The following is a 22,120-nucleotide window of genomic DNA, read 5'->3' as shown; positions in this document are numbered from 1 at the left end:
CACTAACTGTCACTAAGGCCAAAGGTCAAAAGCTTTGAATTGGTCCACTTGTGCAAATCTTTAAAATACGTTGCCGTGTTGCGGTTATTAGGAACATAAAGTATATATGGTGGATGTTTTTTTCTTTTCTTTTTTGAGTGAAAACTTTAGGCACAGCTTTAAACCAGCAGGTCTGCGCCTATCTGGATCTGTCGTCCGGTTTTCCGAACGCTTTGTACAAGACGGCGGCGAACAGAGAAGCCGCGGTGAGGCCGGTCACAGCCGTCAGCGTCTTCCACATGCTGGCCGAAGCCTCATGTCTGTCCATGAAACTCCTGTAGTCACTGGGCAGCAGGATGTAGCTGCGTCCGTCCTGCGGGGCCCGCAGACTGACCACCCGCCCTCCCTCCAGCACCACCTCTCCGAACCCCGTCAGGCTGCTTCCCACACGCAGCATCTGTTCGCTCTCCACCATGGCCGCGGGTTTCTCGCCACTCAGACCCTGCGCCACCATCTCCGCCAGACCCTCCTGAGAGCGTCTCACTTTGGAGTAAACCCTCTCCATGTAGCACCCTGAGGCCTCCAGGGGGTTCTGCACCTTCACGTGAACGTCGGCGATGTAAGAACCAGGCTGGACTAAACTGAAGGGGACGGAGTTGTTGGTCTCGTTCTTGTTGATCGTCCGGGAGTTCCTGAAATAGAAGCTGTAATAAATGACTGATATTTACACTTAAGTGACATTTAGCTTGATGGACAAATTGAATATAATGAGGAATTGTGAACCGGAAGGAAAATTACATTTCAAACTGTGGGCCACATATTAAAGTCACAAAAATAGCTGCAATGGCTTCAAAGAGATATTGTAGTTTTAGCTTTCTTGTTCATTAAAACCTAGAATTAATAGAAACAACATTCAAGTCTCTTCACAGATCCATAGCTCAGGTGGGAAAGTCTGTTGAGAGTATAAGAAAAGGCAATGAACTCCAAAGAAATACCATTGCGCGCCACACTGAATACATCAGTTTCGCTGTGAAACATGGTGGTGGCAGCATCATGCTGTATCAGTATCAAACTTTGTCTGATACAGCAGAGGTTTCGTTTTCCAGCTGCGCTACCCAGCCCCTTGTACTACACTTTGTTTCGTCCAGACAGTCTGTAACTATCAGCTATTGTGAAACAATTACTTCCTGGAGGTATGGACTCTTGAAGTTTTACATTTTTCCCAGTTGCTAAACGTTTAGCTGTGAGGCATACAATGTGCCGGTTTGACACTATGAAGCTTACCCAAAATTGCCTGCTCTGTAAGCAACCATCCTCCACTGCAAAGAGTGCCGAGCTGAACAACGTGGCTGTTAATGTTGATTCGATATGTGGAAGTGTGACCTATAGAGACTTAACAGCTTCGTTCACTTCCTCCACTGCCATTGCTAAAACTACAGGCAGACTACAATTCTAAAACCTGGCAGAAAATCACAACTTCTCCTACTGTCTGCTGATTGGCTGGGTTGAAATTGTCCCCAAGAAATCCAACTTAATGGGAGAAAGCCCAGACAGAGCACTGAAAGGAGATGAGAATCAAAAGGCAATGGCCAGACTACATTTACGCTCTCCTTAAAATCCGCTGAAAGATGTAGTTGCAACAAAATATTCAAAATATCAACCTTTGTGAGAGAGTTATAGTTACCAAGTCCTGGTGACATGGCTCCAGTATTTCCAGTGCTCTTCCACTACAACCTTCTGAATCACACCATGGCAACGAGGGACAAATTTGCTTTGCAGCACCTCCCCATCAGCCTGAACAACGCCTTCACACAGACAGACAGAAAACTGAAAGTCTTCAAAAACTTCACATTGTAAAAAAAAAAAGTAGAATAATAATAATAATAGAGACAGGTTTCTACCTTCAACAGCAACATACTGGAGTCGTTTGTGCGAAGATGCGTTCAGCACTTTAAGTAAATGGTCATCAGGTTTGAAAACTGGGATTTTCTGAAAGATGACGAGAACAAATTTCAATTGCCATGAAACAAGGCAGAGCTGTCTTATAGATTAATAACAGGGGCCAAACTTGCCTTGAGCAGTTTTATCTCCTCCTTCTTTCCCCGATAGAGGTTATAAAACAAACCGGAGAAGGCAATGCTAGTGCCCATACCGATCAAAACCAAGGGGTGTGGAGAAGAGTCACCCATAGCTGAAAACCTGGAAAGTGAAACAGTTTATAACAACCTGCATGGCAAAGCAGAGAAAATGCTGAGGATGGCAGTGTTGAAACATGAGTTTAAAACGGATCAATTACACTGTATCTTAGTTTCAAACTGGATAAGTTAAAAACAAACCTTTATCTAATAAAACCGAAGGATAAAGGAGTCACATATACGTGGTGGAGCAACAGAAAACGAAACAAAGGCTTATTTTGTAGTTTCAATTCCTTGTTTTCTTGACGGCGTCACGTCTACTCAACCAATAGAATTCCAGCTGTACTTCTCTTGTCCAGCAGGAGGCAGCAGCGACGTGAGAAGTCGTTCCATTTTCTCTCACTTAATCCCGTTTAAAGGATACATAATCGGGTATTTTGTCACAATTTGGCTCTGCACTATCTAAAATCAGTATTTGATATCATAATATGGATTATTTAAACAGTAATACGTCATAATAGAATATTTTTTCTATATATGATTAAACATTTCTAGTGACTGTCCATTTGTTTTTAACCTGCACAGTCCTGTGATACTCTAATTTATGACTATTGAAATGTTAATTGATTTCAGTAACTGCTTACTAAGTGAAACACATCATAGAGAAGAATAACGCCCAGAAAGATATTCTCCAACCTTTATTTCTGTTAATTATGATTATTATTCACAGCTAATGAAAACATGACAAAATTATAAAATTACATCAAACTAATAATAATAATAATCTAGTACAAACATCTAGTCATAATGAAAAGTATTTATTACTCGATCCATTTAATCTAGTTAAAAAAAATGCTTCTCATGAATAATATAACCTGGCAAATTTCTAACTATTTGCAAAGTTATATATAAAAAAATGTCTAAAGGTGCAAGAGTTGTTCTTTTTTTTCTAATTGAAGTTATTTTAATTAATTCAGATGTTCTGCCTTGTGCTCAGTGCTCTGAGAAGAAAACCTCTACTCCATGTTAGCTGTGTGTGTTTTCTGCTTCTTGTTGTGGTGATGAGTTACTGAGTAAACCTGCCAGCATGAATGATGCATTTATGACTGGGATCATTTCTAGACTGAGTAATAATGCATTTATTTTTTATATTTGCTTCAGCTTTTCTGACAGACATTTGAGTGTTTCTAAAGCACTCGTGTAGATTTGAACTGTAAGTACTTTTCTCATTTTTTAATTCCAGCTTTTATATGACAGAAACGACACCATCTGGCTCATTTGCTTCAATACAAAAAAAAATTTTTTTTCAGTTTACCCCCTTTTTTGTGAAAAATATAAAAATTTGCACATTTGCAGCTCACCTGCATGTTCAAATCGTTCACGCCGGACAAAAAAAAAAGTGTCACAAATGTGGTCTGAAAAGCTTTGAAGTGCTCACGGCTGCTGAATCGTATAATTAAGAGTTACAGATCCTTCCTCAATAGCAGGCTTTCCAGACAAAGCTTGAGTGAATTTTGAGTCTGAATGAGACCGAATGCTGCAATTTCCTTCACTATGGTAACCTGGGCCGCCAATTTGAGCTCTCAGAAGCTTATCAAACTGTCTTTTAAAGATAATTACATCCTATATATAAAGACATGCTTTGATTTATTCAAACCAGATCATTCAGAAGAGTTAGCTTGGTTTGCAGTAACACCTTGAGTTTAGCTAAACTGTCCAGAAAGGATTCACTTTGTTGTTCACTTTACTTTGAGTAAAACAATATTTTTTTGCTCTCCCATCAGCTACAGCATCTTCAAGTCTTTAAAGAGTGATAGCAGCTCCTGACCACCACACTGCCTCCACCACATTCAATCTCCCTTTTCTGAAACCTTCTGTTTGTTTTGCACCTGACATAACGAGAAAAACGCCTTCACTTTAGTCTCTTTAATCTACAGAATATTTTCCCAAATTTCATCAAGATATTTTTAAGCGAAAGGTAAGACGAGGCTTTCTGCTTTTATTTTAATCAACTTGGAGCTGCAACTATATCCCTTTTTTTATTTTTATGTGAAGCTATTTCTGGAATTCTGCTCATCATGGCTGAGAAGGTGACGTCCATATTATACCTTTGGCATTTTCTGAGACGGATTTGGCTCTTTAGAAATAACGACTCATTCCAGACGCTTCATGTAAGATGACTGTATCCATTCCAACACCAGTTCTCATGTTTATTTAATTTCTCTTCGGGATCAATAAAGTATTCTTTGCTTTTTCAATTGAATTCAATGTGTATTTGGGATGATGTCCTTGTTGGCACACGCAAGTTTCAAAGTATCTGTTGAATTGAAGTGAAATTGAAGAATTAAGAATTTTCCTTTGTCTGTGTCTTTGCTTTGTCCCAGGCACAGAAACTGTTTGCAGCAGATTAGCCCCATTAGCATAATGCTGCTACCGCTAGCCCTGAAAGTTGGACGCTTCGCCCTGACTCCTTCAAACACTTGGTAGCATTTTGCCCATATTTGATTCTTGTCGACTTTGAGGTTTTGTACAGAAGGCAAGTCACTTGTCTATATGAGGAGTTGCAAATTTAAATGTAGCTATTCTTACGGTTTGGGTCAGATGGTTAAAACATTTGGGTGTTTCAACAGGACCATGAACCTGAACACATATCCACAGATGTTCTGGAATGGGTAAAGCAGGTTAACCATGTTTTTGGAAAACATGGATTTCCCTTGTATGAAAAAAACAAACAAACAAAAAACATATCATTTAAATGGACTCTACTAATCCTGACCAAAAGAGTTAAAAATATTCAGCCAGGATTGCATTAGAAGTTAGTTGATCGTTATAGGAACCATGTGGTGGATGTGCATCTTCTTAAAAGGCATTGAAATAAATATTTGTATGAGTGTAAGTTTATATTTGCATCTCTATAATGTTGACCAGGTGTGGATTAGAAACAAATTATGATCATTTCAAACCTTACACTTAAAATACCCTATCTATGACTCATTAAAATTGACTCAATGCTAACTGTTAGCTGCTGTCTCACATCAAACTGAACGTTTTGTATAATTTCAGGAGACTGATGTTTAACTTAGAGAGGCAGGTCCAGAACACACACGCTCTCAACTCCGAAGCAACTAATCCTCTGATTGCTTTTCACTCAGGCAGATTAGCGGTGACCAGTGCGATCTCGCCATTAATCACAGAGTGAAGTGTCAGACTCAGCCAGCTTCCTTATTCTCTGCTTCCCAATGTGTGCTGAGCACAAATCTGCTTCTGTCTCTTGGCAAACATCGCCTGCTCGTAACCACACACCTGCCGTACGCAGACATTAGAAGAATTTATGGCACCCAGTGACATGTTCATTTCTTTTCTAAAAGAAAATCAAGATCTAGGCTTTCTATGTTCCAAAAAAAACATTTCCTGTAACAGTTAAAAAAGGTTCAAAAAGCTATTTTACTCAGTTTTAATTGTTTAGTTATACCATTTGATGGCTTTTTTTTCAGTATTGCTAACATTCAGGGCTGGACTTGAAAGAATAAGGGCCCCTGGGCTGTAATTTACATAAAACAAAATCTTTTACCCATATAAATTACAAAACATTAATAGGTAGGTCTACATATTTGCAGATATGAATTGATAGATGATTGGTTTAAAACATGGCACATGTCGGTCTAAAAAAAAAATCCTAAATTTGACATATTGGAGTGTAGTTTCAATTCAGAAAAATCCAACAATATTTTAATAAAACACCACATGCAAAATGAACCCATGGCTTTGTGTATACTGTAATATGAACATGTACAGTATACACAAAAAATAATTTTTTTGGGCCACCCCAAAACTTAGAGCCCTGGGCAACTGCCTCTGTAAGCAATTTTTAAAATCTGGCTTAGCTAATGTTGGCACCAATCAACCAACCTGGGAGGAAGTCAGAGTACCTTGAGAGAACCCATGCATGCACAGGGAGAACAAGCAAGCACAAAGACATTTTGAACCCATGACCTTCTTAATGCAAGAAAAGACTGCCCCACTCGTCCTTATACGTCTAGAAGTCACACAAGCTGTCACAGGGTGTCTTAATTTTTCTACATGACTTTATGTGAACCAACACTTTTCCCTGTCCTCTGCATGCCACTCTCACACAACGTTTCCACTCCTGTTCCACGACAGAAAAGAGTCACCGAGACTGAAAATGTAAATTCTCTCACTGAAGCAGATTACTGCGTTTCTGGCTATCAGCTCCACAGAAATAGAAGCAAATCTTGAGGGATATCTCTGACTCCACGGGTTTTCATAGCATAGAGGGGAGGTGAAGAAAGAGACTGCGGTGCATTAAATAATTTCAGTTGTCGCAAAGCCTCCTCTGTCGCTTCATAACGCCTCATTGTGATTCAGGTGTTGCTTCCTCTCCGGTACATCTGTCCTTGACGGCTCACTGAAAGGAATAACGGCATTCAAATGGATGACGTCGCTTTGCCCATTGTTGGAAGGCCTTTTAAGTAAGGAGTATGAAACTTTGCACCTGCAAAACTGCGTCAAACAGAAGAAAAAACAAAATAACCCCCCCCCCCCAAAAAAAAAAAAAAAAAAAAAAAAACCTGATGGCCACAGACGAGACAGCAAGTTACCTGACTGGAAAACAGCTGTGAAGCATCTATGGAGGAATGCAGGGGCTTTACTTAAGGATTCCCACAAGACAGGGCAATAAATTGGGGCAAAATAGATTCTTGGGGTTTACAAATAAAATAAATGTTCTTATTTCAAAAGCAAAGGGAAAAAAATCCAATAATTCTTTATCCAGGAACTAATAACTTTAAATCATCTTCTTGAGGCTTTCTTTCAACAGTGGCTTTTGTTGTACTGTGCCTCCGCAAAGGACAGATTTCTGCATCGACTCGCTCCCTTAGTTCAAAACCAAACTACAAACTCCTTTTCATATGTACATATAATCCCTGTAATACTTTCACTTTTAGTAAGTTGCAATTTTTGTTGTTTGTTTTTTGGTCAGCTGTCTTACCGTTTTTAACTTGTTCTGTGCAATATCCTTGTGTTTTGATTTTATTTTCAATTTCAGACAGTGGAAAAAAGAATTGCTACAGTAATGCTAAAGGTTTGGGATGCTATTTTATGTTCCAACTCTGATTCATCCCAGTCAAATTTAAGACTTTTTAAGGCTCCTTTTTAAAGCTAGCTGGAATGATACTGTGTTTAAGAGCAACAATCGGGATTGGCTGGGATTACTTACTAAATTACAATCAAGCATAACTAAAACTATGACCCTGGTTTGCGTTTCTCACACTGCATTGCTACAACTTTAATGCCCACAGTTTCAAGTTTAAAAAGCTTTTTTCGTCACACAGCTTTGCATGGGCTAACAGCAAAAGTGAGTCAGTGAACGTCATCCAGCCAACTGCCGAAAAATATGCATTTCTTCATGATAGAGGCGAAAAAGCTAGCTAGCAAGCTAGTTAGCTGTATCCTCAACCGTCTCGTCTCGTAATCACTAAAACGGAATTAAAACGTTTGCGTGCGGCTCAAACTTTTGCCTGACAGCAAATACCCAGGAGGAGAAAAAAAAAAGTACATTAAGTAGACCTGCCTCTACAAAATGTAAGACCTGTGATTAACGAATTAAAGAACAACTTGATTAAAAATTAATTAATTAATTTAAGACATGCGCGGGCAGCCTTTTGACAACTTTTCTCCCTGGCCAGCCCTTTGTCTTCATGAAACTGTTCACAGAACAGCTGGACTTGTTCTGAGGTGGGCTCTATTTAACTGTTAGGGGAGTTGTAAGAAAATTTGTTGCCAACTGTTTTATTTAGAGGGTTCCGGACCAAATCTAAAATTATATTTGTCATGTTATAACAAACCTTATAACATGACAAAAAGGTGGTGGTGGTGGTGGTGGTGGACTCGATGGTAGGAAACCTTCTATATTTGACATAGCAATAACAAACAAAGCTGTTGCTCTTTCTGGAACATTTCTTCTAGTTGCGAGCTGCTGCTGTTAATAAAATCGCGCTACTCGTATTGTTGTGATTGTTTTGGGGGAGATGCAGAAGATTTATGACGGCACTTATCAGAAATGAGCAGCAAACCCTTCTCAGTCTAGTTTACGCTGCCTTCGGTTTCCCTGCTGTGAATGTGATTCCACCGCCTGCTTGTATCTTGAGCTCGATGAGTCTGATGCGTCTTCATAATTACCCTCGCTGCTGCCCGTAGAGAGGGATCAGAGCAGCTGTCCGGCAGCTTCCAGCTCAGCTCCTCATTTTTGGAACAGCATCTCTACGAGCCTCATGCGCTGCGTCGCTCCAGCCTGTGCGTTAGGGCAACAATTTACGAAGCGATTATCTCTAATAGGTGATTCATTTTTGAGCAGGTGATTCTTTATGAGTCATTTCCGTCTGATTAGAATGATATTTACACTGTCCATCCTCGTGTTTAGGGATGTTGTTGTTTTAGTTGATGAGTCGAGCGGCTAGATTTCTTCACACAGCAGGTGTGAAGAACCACACCCCCAGAAGCAGACAACAACAACAACAAAAAAGATTTTTCAATGGATTTGTCCTGTAAAGACACTAAAGCATTTCCTTTATTTATTTATTGTTCGTTAACAAAAAACCCAAACTGATGAACGAGTTTTTTTGCTCCCTGTTTTTCATCCAAACGGATTATTGTCTTGTCCTGAAAGGCAGCTTGCCAGCGATGCTACATGTGAATGTTTGGACCAGAATATTCCGGTTTTCTCACGGATTACCTGTTGCTCCACAAAGGTTTAAGACTTTTGTAATTCTTTACTGCCAGGAAGTAAAAATGAAATTGGCAATAAATAAATAAAAATATATATTTTTAAAAACTTCGGTTTATCTAAAACTCTTCAACGAGAGTTCCGATGAATAAAACAAGATAAATGTCATTCCTTCATATTTTACCCCCAGCCTCCCATTGACTCCCTGTTAAATCCAGAACTTTCTTTTTAATACATAAAGCCTTTAATAATCAATATCTGATTGTCCCCAGTGTTAATAACAGATCTCTTCTCTCTCAGACTGCACATTTACATTTTTCTTTTTTAAATAAGAAGTGACGATGTGAAGACACCGATGTGTCCGTGTGACAAAAATCTCCAAACATGTTTGACAGAGAGGACACTTTGTCTGTTATTGGAAGTTTTTTCTTTTTCTTTTACGCACCTTGTTCGGCGATGATTTTGCATTGGTTTGGTTTCATTGGAGGAGGAAGAGGTGCGGGGAGGAGGAGGAGGAGGAGGAGGAGGAGGAGGAGGAGGAAGACTTGTGGCGCGGAGCAGATCTCTCCACCAGAAGCGCAGAGCGCACAGAGTGAACACAGCGACCCATTCAAAACCTGCCTCGGATTATCACAGAGTTTTTTTTTATTTTAAAGATTTATTAACATCCTTCATTTTTTTTCTTTAATATTTAGGCTTCTGGTTGATTTAGAGGATTATGTTGGTGCGGTTCTCCAGGAGCATTTGCCTGTTTTTGTCCTGCGCGCTGCTGGATCCGGTGAGTGTATTTAAGCTCTCTTCAGTTTTCTCACGACTTGAACTTTTCGTTCGTTTTTGTCTTCAAGCATGCTCTTCGGTTGGTCTGCTATATCGGGCGATGTCAGACTGACCCTCTAGTTGTAAATCGTGTAATATGCAGATGGTCTCCAAAGTGGCTGCTGGATGTAGCGCGCACCAAAACTGCTCCGCGGATCATCATCTGATTTCACTCACTGATCCGTGTTTCTGGATGGAAATTTCGCGATTTCACCGTCGTTTTATCACCTGGACGCGACGTTAATATCTTTTTCTCTTTTTTTTTGCCTCCATTTCCTCTTCAAGTTCCCACTTCTCAGTTCATTTTTGTCTCCAAACAAAGCCGCAGTTCTCCACTGACTCAGGGACGTCTGCGTATTTTGAGTTTCTTTACATGACCAAGGTTAGAGAAGTCATCCAGCGGGGAAACCATGGCAACGACCTTTCCTTCGTCTCTCTTCTACTCCCTGGTTTTTCACTTCCATCATCATCCGCTGATCGGTCCGGTATTCAGCTGGAGGTCGGATCTCTTTGAGCAGCAGAAAGTGTGTTTCAGCTCTTTGGATGAAGGGAAAAATAAATGAAATCAGGGTATTTCTAAACGTGAGATCATCCTCCCTCCTCGCTACTTGCGCAACTTAAAGGGAACTCTCATCCTTCTCTGTCAACATTGCCAAATCATCACTGTGGGAAATAACAGAAGAGAAAGTGAAGCAGCAGGACTCATATGGGCCCCTTTAGTGGTCAACTACGTCAGTGATTAATGTAGGTGAAGGAAAGACTCAGCAGAGCAGAATCAACAAATCGTCATGCAAAACGCTGTTGTGGTATCTTGTAAAAGTATCGAGTTTCCCCACAAGTAAACAACCCGTGGCGTTTGGATGCAGCCCCATTTGCTCTGAAACCCCTAAAAACTAGTGCGCCAATCAATCTGAACAGTGTGGCATGCATTTGTGTGCAGCCTCCTTTACTGCGATAGACATAAATCAAATTTGTACAACCAATTTCCTTCGGAAGTCAATAAATTTGTATTTTCACACCTGGAGTACTTGTTAAAAATAAGTCTGCTCCATACAAGCGTTGTATGGAGCTCCCTTTACTGTGGTACCCCAAAATAGGGGTGGGCAATTTGGACTTAAAAGTTTTATCACGAGATTTTTTTGTACTATTGTGTTAAAAAGAGACAATACAAACTGTTTATTGCTAATTATTTAGGTAACTGACACAACAATCACAAATACTGCTCTTTAAATTACTGAACAAACAGTGGAGAAAATAGCAAAACTAACAATTAAGACAGACGATTTTGTTTTTAAAATCATTCATTGGAATTTTTCATGACAACGATAAATTTCAATTCTTTTAAGAAATGTATCACAGTAAATGATAAACTATGTAAACGCTCACCACTACCCCAAAAATAAATGGCAGTGCAACTAATTTCCTAGAGAAGCCACCTAATCAAAAATATTTGAAAAGTGTTTATGCCTCACAAAAATAACAGCAGGAATTTGTATTTCAGCCCCCTTTGAAGCCTGTAAACAAAACCCAGTGCAATCACATGCCTTTAAAAGTCATTGAACATGAGAAAACTATTTTAAAACTACTGAAAACCACTAATGTGCCACTTTATCAAAATTGTGGAAAAGTGGCATGGAAAACCTGAAGTGGACATATAATTTTCTGAAACTCCAAACCAGCAAATAAACCACGTTTTGATGTTTTGTTGCAGTTTATTCCGAAACAACTTCGAATCGCGGTTAGAGTGTCAGGAGCGTTTGAGGTCACATCACTTTTTGCTTTTCAGGAACAATAATCCCACTGTGAATGCAGGTAAACCAGGTCAGCTCACCAGCTGGTTCAGTTCGGGTCGGCTTTGTATGGAAAACATGCACTGTTTGCAGGTGTATGCAAATGTTTCTCATTGTCAAGCCAAGAAAAAAAACTTTGCCTTATCTACGATAATGATTCCATTGAAATCTTGCCAGCATTTTCTGTGGTGTAAACAAACAAATCAACCACGCTTTTCACAGGTGGACTATTGTAAGATTTTTTTCTTCCTAATATTGTTTTTCTTAAAAAAGCCATAATTAGTCCCATGGTCATAAAGGTGGTAAAAAATAAAATAAAAATAAAGTAAAACATTTTGAGAGGCAAGAATCTAACACTTCTTATGAACCGGAGCACGTCGTCCCCCATGGTGAAACATGGCGGTGGCTGCGTTATGCTGGTGTGGTTGGTTTTCTTCAACTTGAATAGGAACATGGATGGAGCTACTTATCTGAGACTTCAACAAGAAAACCCGTCACAGAGACGCAAAAGAGTTGAGACCGAGGTGGAAATCCGCCTAAACGTGCAGCTGGAGCTACACAGGAACTGTTTGGATCGAAGCGTGTTCACTCGTTAAAATGGCCTACTCAAAGTACAGACATAAATCCAATGGAGAATCCGAAGAATGCTTAGAAAATTGAAATTTGCAGATGCTTTCTATCCGATTTGTCAGAGTTTTAGCTAGTTAGCAAAGAACAGTGGACTGTAGATTTCAGTTTCTACATTTGTAAAACACATCAAATGTTTTGTGAGAAATTGTAAAAAACAAAACAAAAAAAACAAAAAACCACACACACTTGTTCCACCAGTTTGTGTTGGTTTGTCATAAAAAAATGCTGATGGTTAATTTTGTCTAAATAAAACCAAACAAAGGTGACACAAACAGTAAAATTACTTTATTACGCGACCAAACGTGAAAAGAAACTCAAGGTATGCGGACGGCAAGGCTCTCCTATTGTACAGCAATTCCCAGAAAAGGCAAAGAAGACAAAAGTGAAATATTGTGTCTTGCAGGTGCGTTCAGCGCAGAGTCCGATGTGTGATCTGATTCTGGAAATAGACAAGGAGAGAGCCATGTGCCAAGCTCAGGTTGAGAACAACATCACAGGTATGTGGGCGTCATTTCGTGTGCTTGGTTTCACTTTATTTTGGTGGCTGCCATTATTTTGTCCCATAATCCTTTGCGCATCACAGAGCTGGGTTGTGATCGACACGACAACGATCGCTAAAGACAAAAGAAGCTGTTCAGACGCCTCTTGGCTTTACGTTCTCATGGCTGAACACAAGTCCACCTCTTTCCAGCTTATTATCGTGTTTAATCGTTGCTATTTTTGACTCTCACAAGTATTCATATCTCGTTAGCTTGTCATTAGAAACTATGAACTTCAATGTATTTTATGCGACAGGCCAACACAAAGCAGCACACCAAAGCTTTCCAAATCTTTCACTGGAAAAACACAAAATCTTAGCAAGTATTTTTTTTTGTTTCTGGTGCAAATATCTTAGCACGGTTGAAATAAGACAAAACTGACTTACAAGTAACTTTTAATCAAGAAATAGGAGAGTGTTTTAAGTCACTAATTCCTTAATATTGATGAAAAAGTACTCCCTCCCTACGAAGATTATTTGACTTTTAACATGGGTAAAATAAGTGAAATAATCTGTTCGTGGAACTAGTACTTTTTTCTCAATATTAAGGAATTGTTGACTTAAACCAAGTTCCTGTTTCTTGTTGAAAAGTTACTTGTAAGTTAGTTTTGTCTTATTTCAAGTGTACTAAGATATAGACCAAAAACAGTCTGTAAGATTTAAGACATAAAACATTATTAGAATTATTTAGTGGGATTGCATTCAGGCCATTTACCTTGGTACCCCTAAATAAAGTCCAGTACAGCGAATTGTCCTCTGAAGCCTTTGTTTTTTTACCTGTGTGTATTTCAGTACTTTAATCTCTATGTAAATATTTCATATATGGAATAAAAAACAACAGTATTCACTCTCTATATGTAGAATTACATTTTATTTTGTTGCTTTTAGTTGTTTTTCTGCTTTGTAAACTGTGATGTTATCCTGTCAGAAAATTCCTGTCAAATACATCAAACTTTGTATTTGTGACAAAATGTGGAAGAGTCAAAGTCCCTTGAAGTTTAATTAAAAATTTCTGGAATCACCTCTCACTGGAAGCAAATTGAGCGCTCCTTTGGGACGGAAAAGCAAAACAAATCCACCCGAGCCAGGACTTTCACTTTTTTACAAAAGAACAAATCAAGCAACGAATATGCAACAATGAACCTCAATTTGGTGGTCTGTTGTTTTTATTCTCAATAGGTTTTGAATTACATGTGACGAAGTGATGTGGGGTGAAAGCAGCACACAGTACGCCATTACACTTGGTTCGCTTATGATTGTGACTGAGTGTGACTGAAATACTGGCGAGAGACGCTGAGAAACGGCTCATTTTCACACAACACAATAGTCATTGAACTCCCATCAGCATTTTAACTTACTCGTCATTTTACGGTGAATAAACTCCATCTCGCATGTATCCTCGGGATAGTGTTTCGATAGGTTGTGGGAGCAGGTGTGGCGCCGTGGTGACCTGATCCCTAAAGTTACGGCTCCATCTTCTGAATTCAAACAGCAGCGAAGGAAGGGAAGCTGCTTTAATAGTCATGGTGACACTCTGTTACCTCGGCTTGTCCACCGTCACGGACCCGAGCCACGGCAGCAAACGTTACATGTTTCAGCTGCTGCGGTAACTCCATCTTCAACTTAATCGGGCCGCCGTTCGTCATTAACGCCGGATCTCGCCCTGACCTTGAGCCCTTTGGTTGTACAGTGTTTCCTCTGTTGATTATGCATCGCTTTTGGTCATTTCAGCTCATATTCTTCTGTTTTTCCTGGCAGGCTGCAACATCACTTGGGACAAGATCGCCTGCTGGCCCTCTGCCGACGTCGGAGAGGTGGTCACCATCCCCTGCCCCAAGTATCTCTTCTACTTCACCAGTAACGCTCTTCCTCGTAAGACTCCATCTCATGAATTAAATTGTGTTTGGTGTGAAGCGTCTGCTAATATCCTCATGGCTTCTGTAAAAACTGTTTTCCACATTTCTGAGCAGATTTACACCGAAATGACTTATAACGTCAAATAAAACATGAATTAAATTACAGTATTTAGTGACTTTTATATCCATATTAGTGTAGTTTTTGTTACAGGCGTGTTTCTGTCAGAAATGAAGAAGGTTTTTGGATTAGAGGGACAATGCCTTTAAGAAACACAGGAAGTCCATTTACCTTCTATTTGGATTTGCAAAGCAAAATATGAAAAGTGAAGCATAGAGGAAAGGAAGTGTTTTCCAGGGTGTGGCACTGAAGTGTAAATAATAGCTGCACTTCTGTTTTTAAATGACAGAAAATGAGATAATCTTGTACTGTTTTGTACACGTGTATGAAATTTGTGCTTTGCTTATGAAACTAGGCTAGAAAATCCTATCAAGCTGTGATTTTTCACATTTTAATTCTAGGTGTGATAACATACCTGTGCACGGATTATATTACAAGTTAAATACAAGTTTTGGGGGCCATAAAACATCATCCGGTGTCTTTTTCAAAGGGTCAAAATGATAAAACTGAGAGAATAAGATATTAAATGCACTCTTTGACATTTTTAATATTGTCATCCAGGTTAGCAGGATAACAACTGTTGAGGTAGATTACATTAGTCCAAACTAATATTGTTTCACTCTATCTGTGCTGCATCACTGCTGATGGACGCCTCACAGTGGTAGTTCACGTTGCACATTTGAAGATGCCTTGTGTGGTGGCTCAGGTTTATTTCTCACTATGAATCATTTATATTCTGATTATTCGTCTGCGTGAATGACTTGGTTGCCCGATGACTCAGTTTTGCTGTTTCTCATGGCGGTGAAATTCGCCTTGATTTATTATTGTGAGTCAGGGTCTTTAAATATTTCAGAGCGTGACAGTTTCCCTTTGCGGTTTGACCCATTTCAGATATTGAACTTTATCAGTCCAAACGTTATCAGTGCATCGTTGTTGCGCTGATGCAAAATGTATCATAAAAGGCGTTATAATCTGCGGTAATCTACAGATGTTCGTCTTGAACAAAACAAACAAACGGAGCGCTTCCTCTGTCTGCGCTCAAATCTGCTCTGGGTAAATTCACGCTTCTCTAGACCTAATTCAGTCATGACATAATTAATTCAAGTTCATAGTTCAGCACCAATTCATTCTGAATTAAAGTCTAAAATGAACCAGTTCATGTTCAAATAAAGATGAACATTTTTAGATATTTAATCTGATAGTTAGCATACTTGTTATGATAGCATAGGTGGCCTTGGCATTGCCCGTTTGTTGACGTCATTTTAAATCTCTCCTGCTCTCTTTTCTCACACAAACCGTACTTTAATATAAATAAATTCCCAATCTAGCTGTTCACATACGTACATGTTACGTACATGTTTCTTTGCTCCTCATGTCAGAAAGCAAAATAAGTCTAAAATTATGGAGTGGAAAAGGATTTTTTAGAAGGACAAGAATGGCATTTGTCCTTTAGAAAGACCCTGGTTTTTGTTTAAACCTGTCAGTAGATAGAATCATCATGTAAAAACACAATTCGAACTCTTATTTCTGTCCTGTTTTACCTGTGTGACAGTCAAAGAAAAAATGTTAAATGTGACACAGTGCACCAGGGTGAGGCTGCGTTCCTTTGTTCGTTTCTGTTTTACCTGCAAACAAACTCACATTCCCTGCCTGCAGCAGGTTCATACACATTAAGACAACAAGAAGGGCGCAGAAAGAAAACCTTAGCACAAGTTATCAATTTAAATGGCTTTCAGTGTACAGAGTTAAGGTTAAAGAAATTGGAGAGGCATAGAATATCAACAACTAGTCAACACAAACACTTATGTATTTATGGGTAACATTAGCTGTGTTTCCATTACAAATGTGCCCAAAAAATATTAAACAATGTCGAAAAAACTCAATTTCACAATTGCGGTGTTTCCATTAAATAAGTAACTGTACTAAAATCACACATGAATAAGCTTGTTCATGTAATACGTCATTAAAAACCATGCGGCGCCATCATCGCCAGCAATAACATCCGGTTGTTGATCACATTTTGATACAGTCCAAAATCCACCTCATCCCAGCTCAGAAATGTTTTAGCAAAAAACACAAGTTTTCTCAAAACTGCAGTGTTTCCGTTGAGCAAATGTATTTTCATAATTCCATTTTGGGCTTTTTTTATGGTCAGTGGAAACGCAGCTTGTCTGATCTGCATCTACGATTATGTACACGCATACACAGTCCTGGCCTTAAGTTTGTGTTGTCATGTGGAGATGTCACTATTTATTTCTGCATTAAGAAGCTGAAATTTGCTGCAAATCATTTCATCGTGCCGAGATCGACGCAGCTCAAATTTGTCATGTAAAAGTCACAGTCAATAAGTTAAAAAAATGTTCAAAAAACAAGCTTAATGTACAACTCATAAATGCACCTATTTGGACACACAACTCTGGTTTAAAGACAACAAGCTTACAGATTCAGCTGACTGATAACCCAGCTTCTCCACCCTCTATGTTCTCCTCTTTTACACTCGTCAATGGCAACAATCATGATCTGCTGCAACAGGAAGTATCTTTATCAAGTGTACTTTACTTATTTTCCAGTGTACTATGTCGTGTTTTCTTAGTTCTGCATCTGTCATAGAATATTCCTCAGCTTTTCACAATTATTAGACTCACCTGTAATCACCCTCCCCAGCATAAATACCTCTCAACTCAGTCAGTCACCTGTCAGATCCTGGGCTGTTGTCACAAAACTATTGGTTCTTGCCTGCTGTTCAATAAAACAAAATCAGCGTTTTAGTGCTTAAGCCTGCATTTCTTTTCCAGATGGGAGATAACAGACGAAACTTGGATGTTGCTCATGTCATTCCCTCTTCATTTTTAGTTACACATATTCGCACCTCTTAAGCTGTTGCCAGTATCGTTGTGCTTAATATGAGAGAAAACAAAGCGGAAGTACGGGGTGCTCAGAGCGTCCCGCTGGTTCAGACATATGGTGTAATGCTGCTCCACGGTCACACACCGTCATCTCAACATCCCAGTGACATGAAACAAACAGGTTCTTCTCGCAGCACCATCAAAGAAAACATGCTGTTTATTTGCCTTTCTTTGATGTGTGAAAGCCTCGCGGGGATGCAATGCTAATTATGTGCGAACTATCCCCTGGACGAGGAATTTACTGGCTGGTTTGCAAGACTGTTTTGGCCGTACTTCCGAAAATGATCCCCTACTTCGCTCTTCTTGTCACTAATTGTCACACTGGGTTATTTTAGTGTAATTATGCTGTAATATTTGAAGGAGTTGTTTATTTGTCTTCTGCAAGCTGCAAGGCCTCAATTTTATGTTGGTGCACCAATTTTGTGTCTTTAAATATAAATACATAGTAGAAAGATTAAAAAAAAGCAATTACAAAAAATAAGAACAATAAAAGAGAATTCAAGAAATAAGTACCAAGTTGACTTAACACTTGCATGAATTTATTAATGTTTACAATATGAAGGCAGTGGCAAAACATGATGCATTGACTTCTTGTTTTCCTTTGCATGCTGGGATATTTGGCATTTCGTTGTAAATTAACCGTGGGTAGGCAAAAGAGTAACACACATAAAAGGTGCAGTGATTTGAGACAAAGTAAAAGACTTGACATGACATGGTCTCATAGCCATCGCTCATCATTAACAAGATGAGATTTACTCATATACATCATCATACATTCACTTCCTTGCAGTGAAGAGTTGGGACACAAAAGTCTCATTGTGACAGTCAGGCTGTGTCCCTGAAGACCACCCACTCGTTCAACAGAGAGACATCCTGACTTATGTAACGCTGACCTCAGCTGGAGCTGTGAGAGCCGGGGTCAAGGTTCAACTTTACTTAAGGCAGGCAGTGAATACCTGTGCAGCCATCAGCCACAACAGCTACAGCGGCTTCCTGCTGAACTATAAGTGGATCTATAGGGTCGATCTCTGTTTTTGTAACTAATTTACCAGGCTGAATTCCCCACACTGCTCTGAGGCCCCTAATGCTCCGATCCACAACCTCCTTTCCCTTCTTGCTGCTCTTCTCTTTCCTATTTATCATTCTCTGCAATTTTTTAAGACAGAACGGTGTGCATGCACATTACAGGTTTACTTACGAGAATAGATGCATGTTAAACTCTTTATACATAAAGTTTCTTACATTGTAGCAATACTCCTTGAACTTTTTCCATATTTTTTGACATCATAAATAAAGACGTAAAAGTACTTTTGTGGCATTATATGTGAGAGACCAGCGGTGTCCATTTCAGACGTTGTGTTTTTGGGTAAAACACTTCTGTACAAGTAAAGGTCATTTACCAATACAAAGTAGCTCATAAATGTGAATTTGAAGGAAAATAATTAGGGAAAAAACTTTAGTGCGTTATTTTAGATTAATTAATTAAATAGACAAATTTTTAACACAATTACTTGCATTTTCTTTATATTTGCAATTACTTGCATTTTTGCCTCTGGACATCACATTTTTGCTGCCTGGAGTTGCTTCTCCTGTTTCTAAATTTGGGAGAAAAACAAGCAAATCTATCATTTATGCTGAAAGTGGACTCTGGTGTTTATCTGAATGATGACGGTCTAAGAGCAGGTGGTGGAAGGAGACTGAAATGTTGTTAATGTGTTAATAATGTTGTTAATAGTGTGCTAATAGTGTGCTGTGTTAAAAGTGTATCTTAGGAACAAAATATTGTATTTTCTTTTGTTTTTCCAGTTTTTAAGCATTTTATTTTCCCACAAATCTTTAAAATTGTGTTAACAGCATTAATTCCAGTGAATCAAACTGGCACAAATGGAGCAGATGAGGAAAAATAGAGTTAAATTGGGGGAAAAACCTGAACTTTTGGTATACACACATAAAAAAAGCCCAGAGGCGGAACCTTTGTGTTGAGTTTCTGGTATGCCAGTAAATCTGATGCACAAGCTGTTTCCGTAAACAACAACGGTGGAAATAAAAGCCGCTTCTTTTGGCCAACTGGGGGTTAATATTTGATTCAAAAAACGTTCTGATGGGACGCTGGAAAAGACCATTGTTGTGTGCAAGTTGTTGCAAAAAACGATAGCTAGCATATCAGCGAAGCTATTCAAGCCTAAAGTAGCTTCTCAGTGCTAAACACGTAGCAGCAGCGCAGACGTCCCCAACTCTCTCCGTAGTAAAAAAAACCAAACAATTTCAAGGAAGTTCCATGAATGATCAGGGGTTCACCACTTTGCACCAAGCTGATGGTTGCATAACCTAAATGACAGATTAAAAACAATAAACATCTTTGTTGTTGAACTCAAATGTCTATTTACTCAATAATTTAGCAGCAAAAAGGCTTTTAAAATGGAAAGTGTTGCTTATTTTGCCAATATGTTTTCAATTAAAATGGAATTGGTTTTAATCAATTAATTACAGACCTTGTAGTTAACTTGATGATAATTTTTAGTTCCAGTAATAAAAAAAATACATGGTTTTCTATTTTTCTTGTAAAGGACAATGTCCACTTGTAATACTTACTCAATGCTTAGTAGATCCAGCTTTTCGTGCAATTATGGCTCCAAAGCTTTTTGCTATTACAAAGGCAGTCAAAGGGGTAATAAAAATGTTTGCACTGGATTTCATTTAGGAGTATTTATGAGTAAAGTGGTCTGTCACACTTCCAGCTGCACTACTTTGTGTTGGTTAATCCAAAATTCCTGTAAAATAGATGAGGAATATGTCCAAATGTGGAAAGCTGTGCACAAACGTGTAGTCTTGTGTCTATTTCCTAGTATTGTCTGTGTCTCGTCCCGGTTGGAAATGTCCGCTGGAAGTGATTGAAATTCAGATTGAGATGTCTAATCTAGAGCCAGGAAGAACAATCCATCTCCTGCTCGTACGTCACCTTTTGGGGAATGAAAATGGGGCCGGACCTAAGATTTACGACGAGCGTACAAAGAGTTCAGCCGAGAGAAGAAGGCTACTGTGGGAAGCTTTGCTTTGACACAGATGGGAGCTGGTGTGACCTAGGCCAAGACGGCACTCAAGGGAAAAGATAGAAGGAAAGATTAAGAGGCGTCGGTTTTGGAGAGAAAATTTATGTTCACTTGACATGGCAAAGATCCATAGGATCAATTAGGCCCAGATGGTTCAGGAGAAGATGAAGATCAGAGGTCACAACAGAAGGAGAAGCTAGTTGTTGCACATGATCTGTAAATCAACTTATTAGTGCAAGCCATATAAGTAGGGAATGTCAGGGATTTTATACATCCTGAACCGTTGGAACATCTTGTCCATTTGTTCTGATTCACCTTGAGAGTTTGCAGAAACATGATGGTTACCTGCTTGCGTGTTTTCTTTTGTTTGCGTGTGTGTTCTAGAAAATGTGGAAAAAAGGGCTGCTCAGCTCTCTACCGTCGGGAACAGTTGTGAAAGGCCGGAGCTATTGACACATCCCGAGCCGTTCTTTTTATAAGGCTCACGCAGTAAAAACAAGCATTACGAAACGTGGCGCCACGGACGTCGAGGGGCCAACTCTCATAAATTGAACTACGACAGCTTGCCATTCTCATGAACTCTTTACCTAGTAGGATGAGCGCAAACACGCAGCCATTCATCTCGGGTGTCTCACCTTCTCTCCGGGCTCGCAGTGACAGAGCACCCGGACGTCAACGCTTTCACCTGCGTGCCATAAAACTGCTGACACTTATGTAATTCCTCTAACATCCATCTTCAGAGCTAATTAGATACGATAATGGAGTTGAATAGATTATACTGACAAAGAATTTTTGATTTAAAGAGGCTAAAAATGCAACTGTTGTTTTACGAGGAACTAATTTTGGCTCGACTGTCACGCGTGGCTTTGAAAATGCTCGCCGTCTTGCTTTTTTGGGGAACGATGAAAGCATTCTTCTGGCAATCCCTCAAACAGGCCAAATCCAGCGGTGGCATTGGCTGAAACAGCGGGGGCTTATCTCCGTCTTTGTGTCTTGTCGTTTTGTTTGAAGAAGCTAAGCCTCGTTCTTCTCTGCATTATGCCGCTTAGGTATTTGACCAAATTTTTAATGCCAAAAACATTCTTACACTCTGGAACTGTTTGACATTTCACCAGCTGCGCTTTAATTTAATAAAGAAGTGATACGGTTGAGAAATGTCAGGAATGTCAAACCTGAAGCAATCGGATTAATTTGTCGCCGGCGCGTGACACTTTTCTCATTGTCACAAAATGAGATGAGGAAATGTTGCTACAACACATTGAGGAACAAACAGTGATTTGTTTTACTGCGGGATTATGGATGCTTGAACACAAAGGGAGGTGTGTGTCATTAAACAGAACATGTGTCTGTTTAATGATTAATGGCCTAAATAGAGAGCTACCAGGAAGAACTGTCATATTTCAAATTAATAGGTTTTACAAAAAAAGGGAAGTCAAACCACATGTAAATTGGACCTACTTAGGTCCGATTTTTTATTTTTATTTTTTTACTTTAAAAATAAAAATAAATCAATATTTTAAAATTCACAAATACAGTATAGGTTTGACAGACATATATATA

At 39.2% G+C, this 22,120-nt stretch overlaps 2 protein-coding genes across 2 annotated transcripts in view; one reads left to right on the top strand and one right to left on the bottom strand.

The window, feature by feature from the left end:
- Positions 1-137: 137 nt before the first annotated feature.
- On the bottom strand, positions 138-2,419 carry mul3 (mitochondrial E3 ubiquitin protein ligase 3). Its single transcript, XM_008432955.2, has 5 exons — positions 2,316-2,419; positions 2,052-2,178; positions 1,881-1,968; positions 1,664-1,784; positions 138-671 (listed from the first exon to the last, which is right to left on the bottom strand). Exons 2-5 carry the CDS (start codon positions 2,166-2,168, stop codon positions 179-181), a joined length of 819 nt encoding a protein of 272 aa, XP_008431177.1. The 5' UTR covers positions 2,169-2,178; positions 2,316-2,419; the 3' UTR covers positions 138-178.
- Positions 2,420-9,368: 6,949 nt separating this feature from the next.
- LOC103478866 (vasoactive intestinal polypeptide receptor-like) overlaps positions 9,369-22,120 on the top strand; it is a 26,140-nt gene continuing 13,388 nt past the window's right edge. The window contains exons 1-4 of the mRNA XM_017310161.1: positions 9,369-9,448; positions 9,552-9,634; positions 12,496-12,589; positions 14,389-14,502. Coding sequence (XP_017165650.1) covers positions 9,575-9,634; positions 12,496-12,589; positions 14,389-14,502 — 268 coding nt within the window. The 5' untranslated portion in view covers positions 9,369-9,448; positions 9,552-9,574. The remainder of the gene's footprint in view (positions 9,449-9,551; positions 9,635-12,495; positions 12,590-14,388; positions 14,503-22,120) is intronic.

This window comes from Poecilia reticulata, linkage group LG17, assembly GCF_000633615.1.
Source record: "Poecilia reticulata strain Guanapo linkage group LG17, Guppy_female_1.0+MT, whole genome shotgun sequence".
Classification (NCBI taxonomy): Eukaryota; Metazoa; Chordata; class Actinopteri; order Cyprinodontiformes; family Poeciliidae; genus Poecilia; species Poecilia reticulata.
Note: the sequence above shows the minus strand (reverse complement) of the source record. Positions and strands in the feature narration are given on the sequence as shown.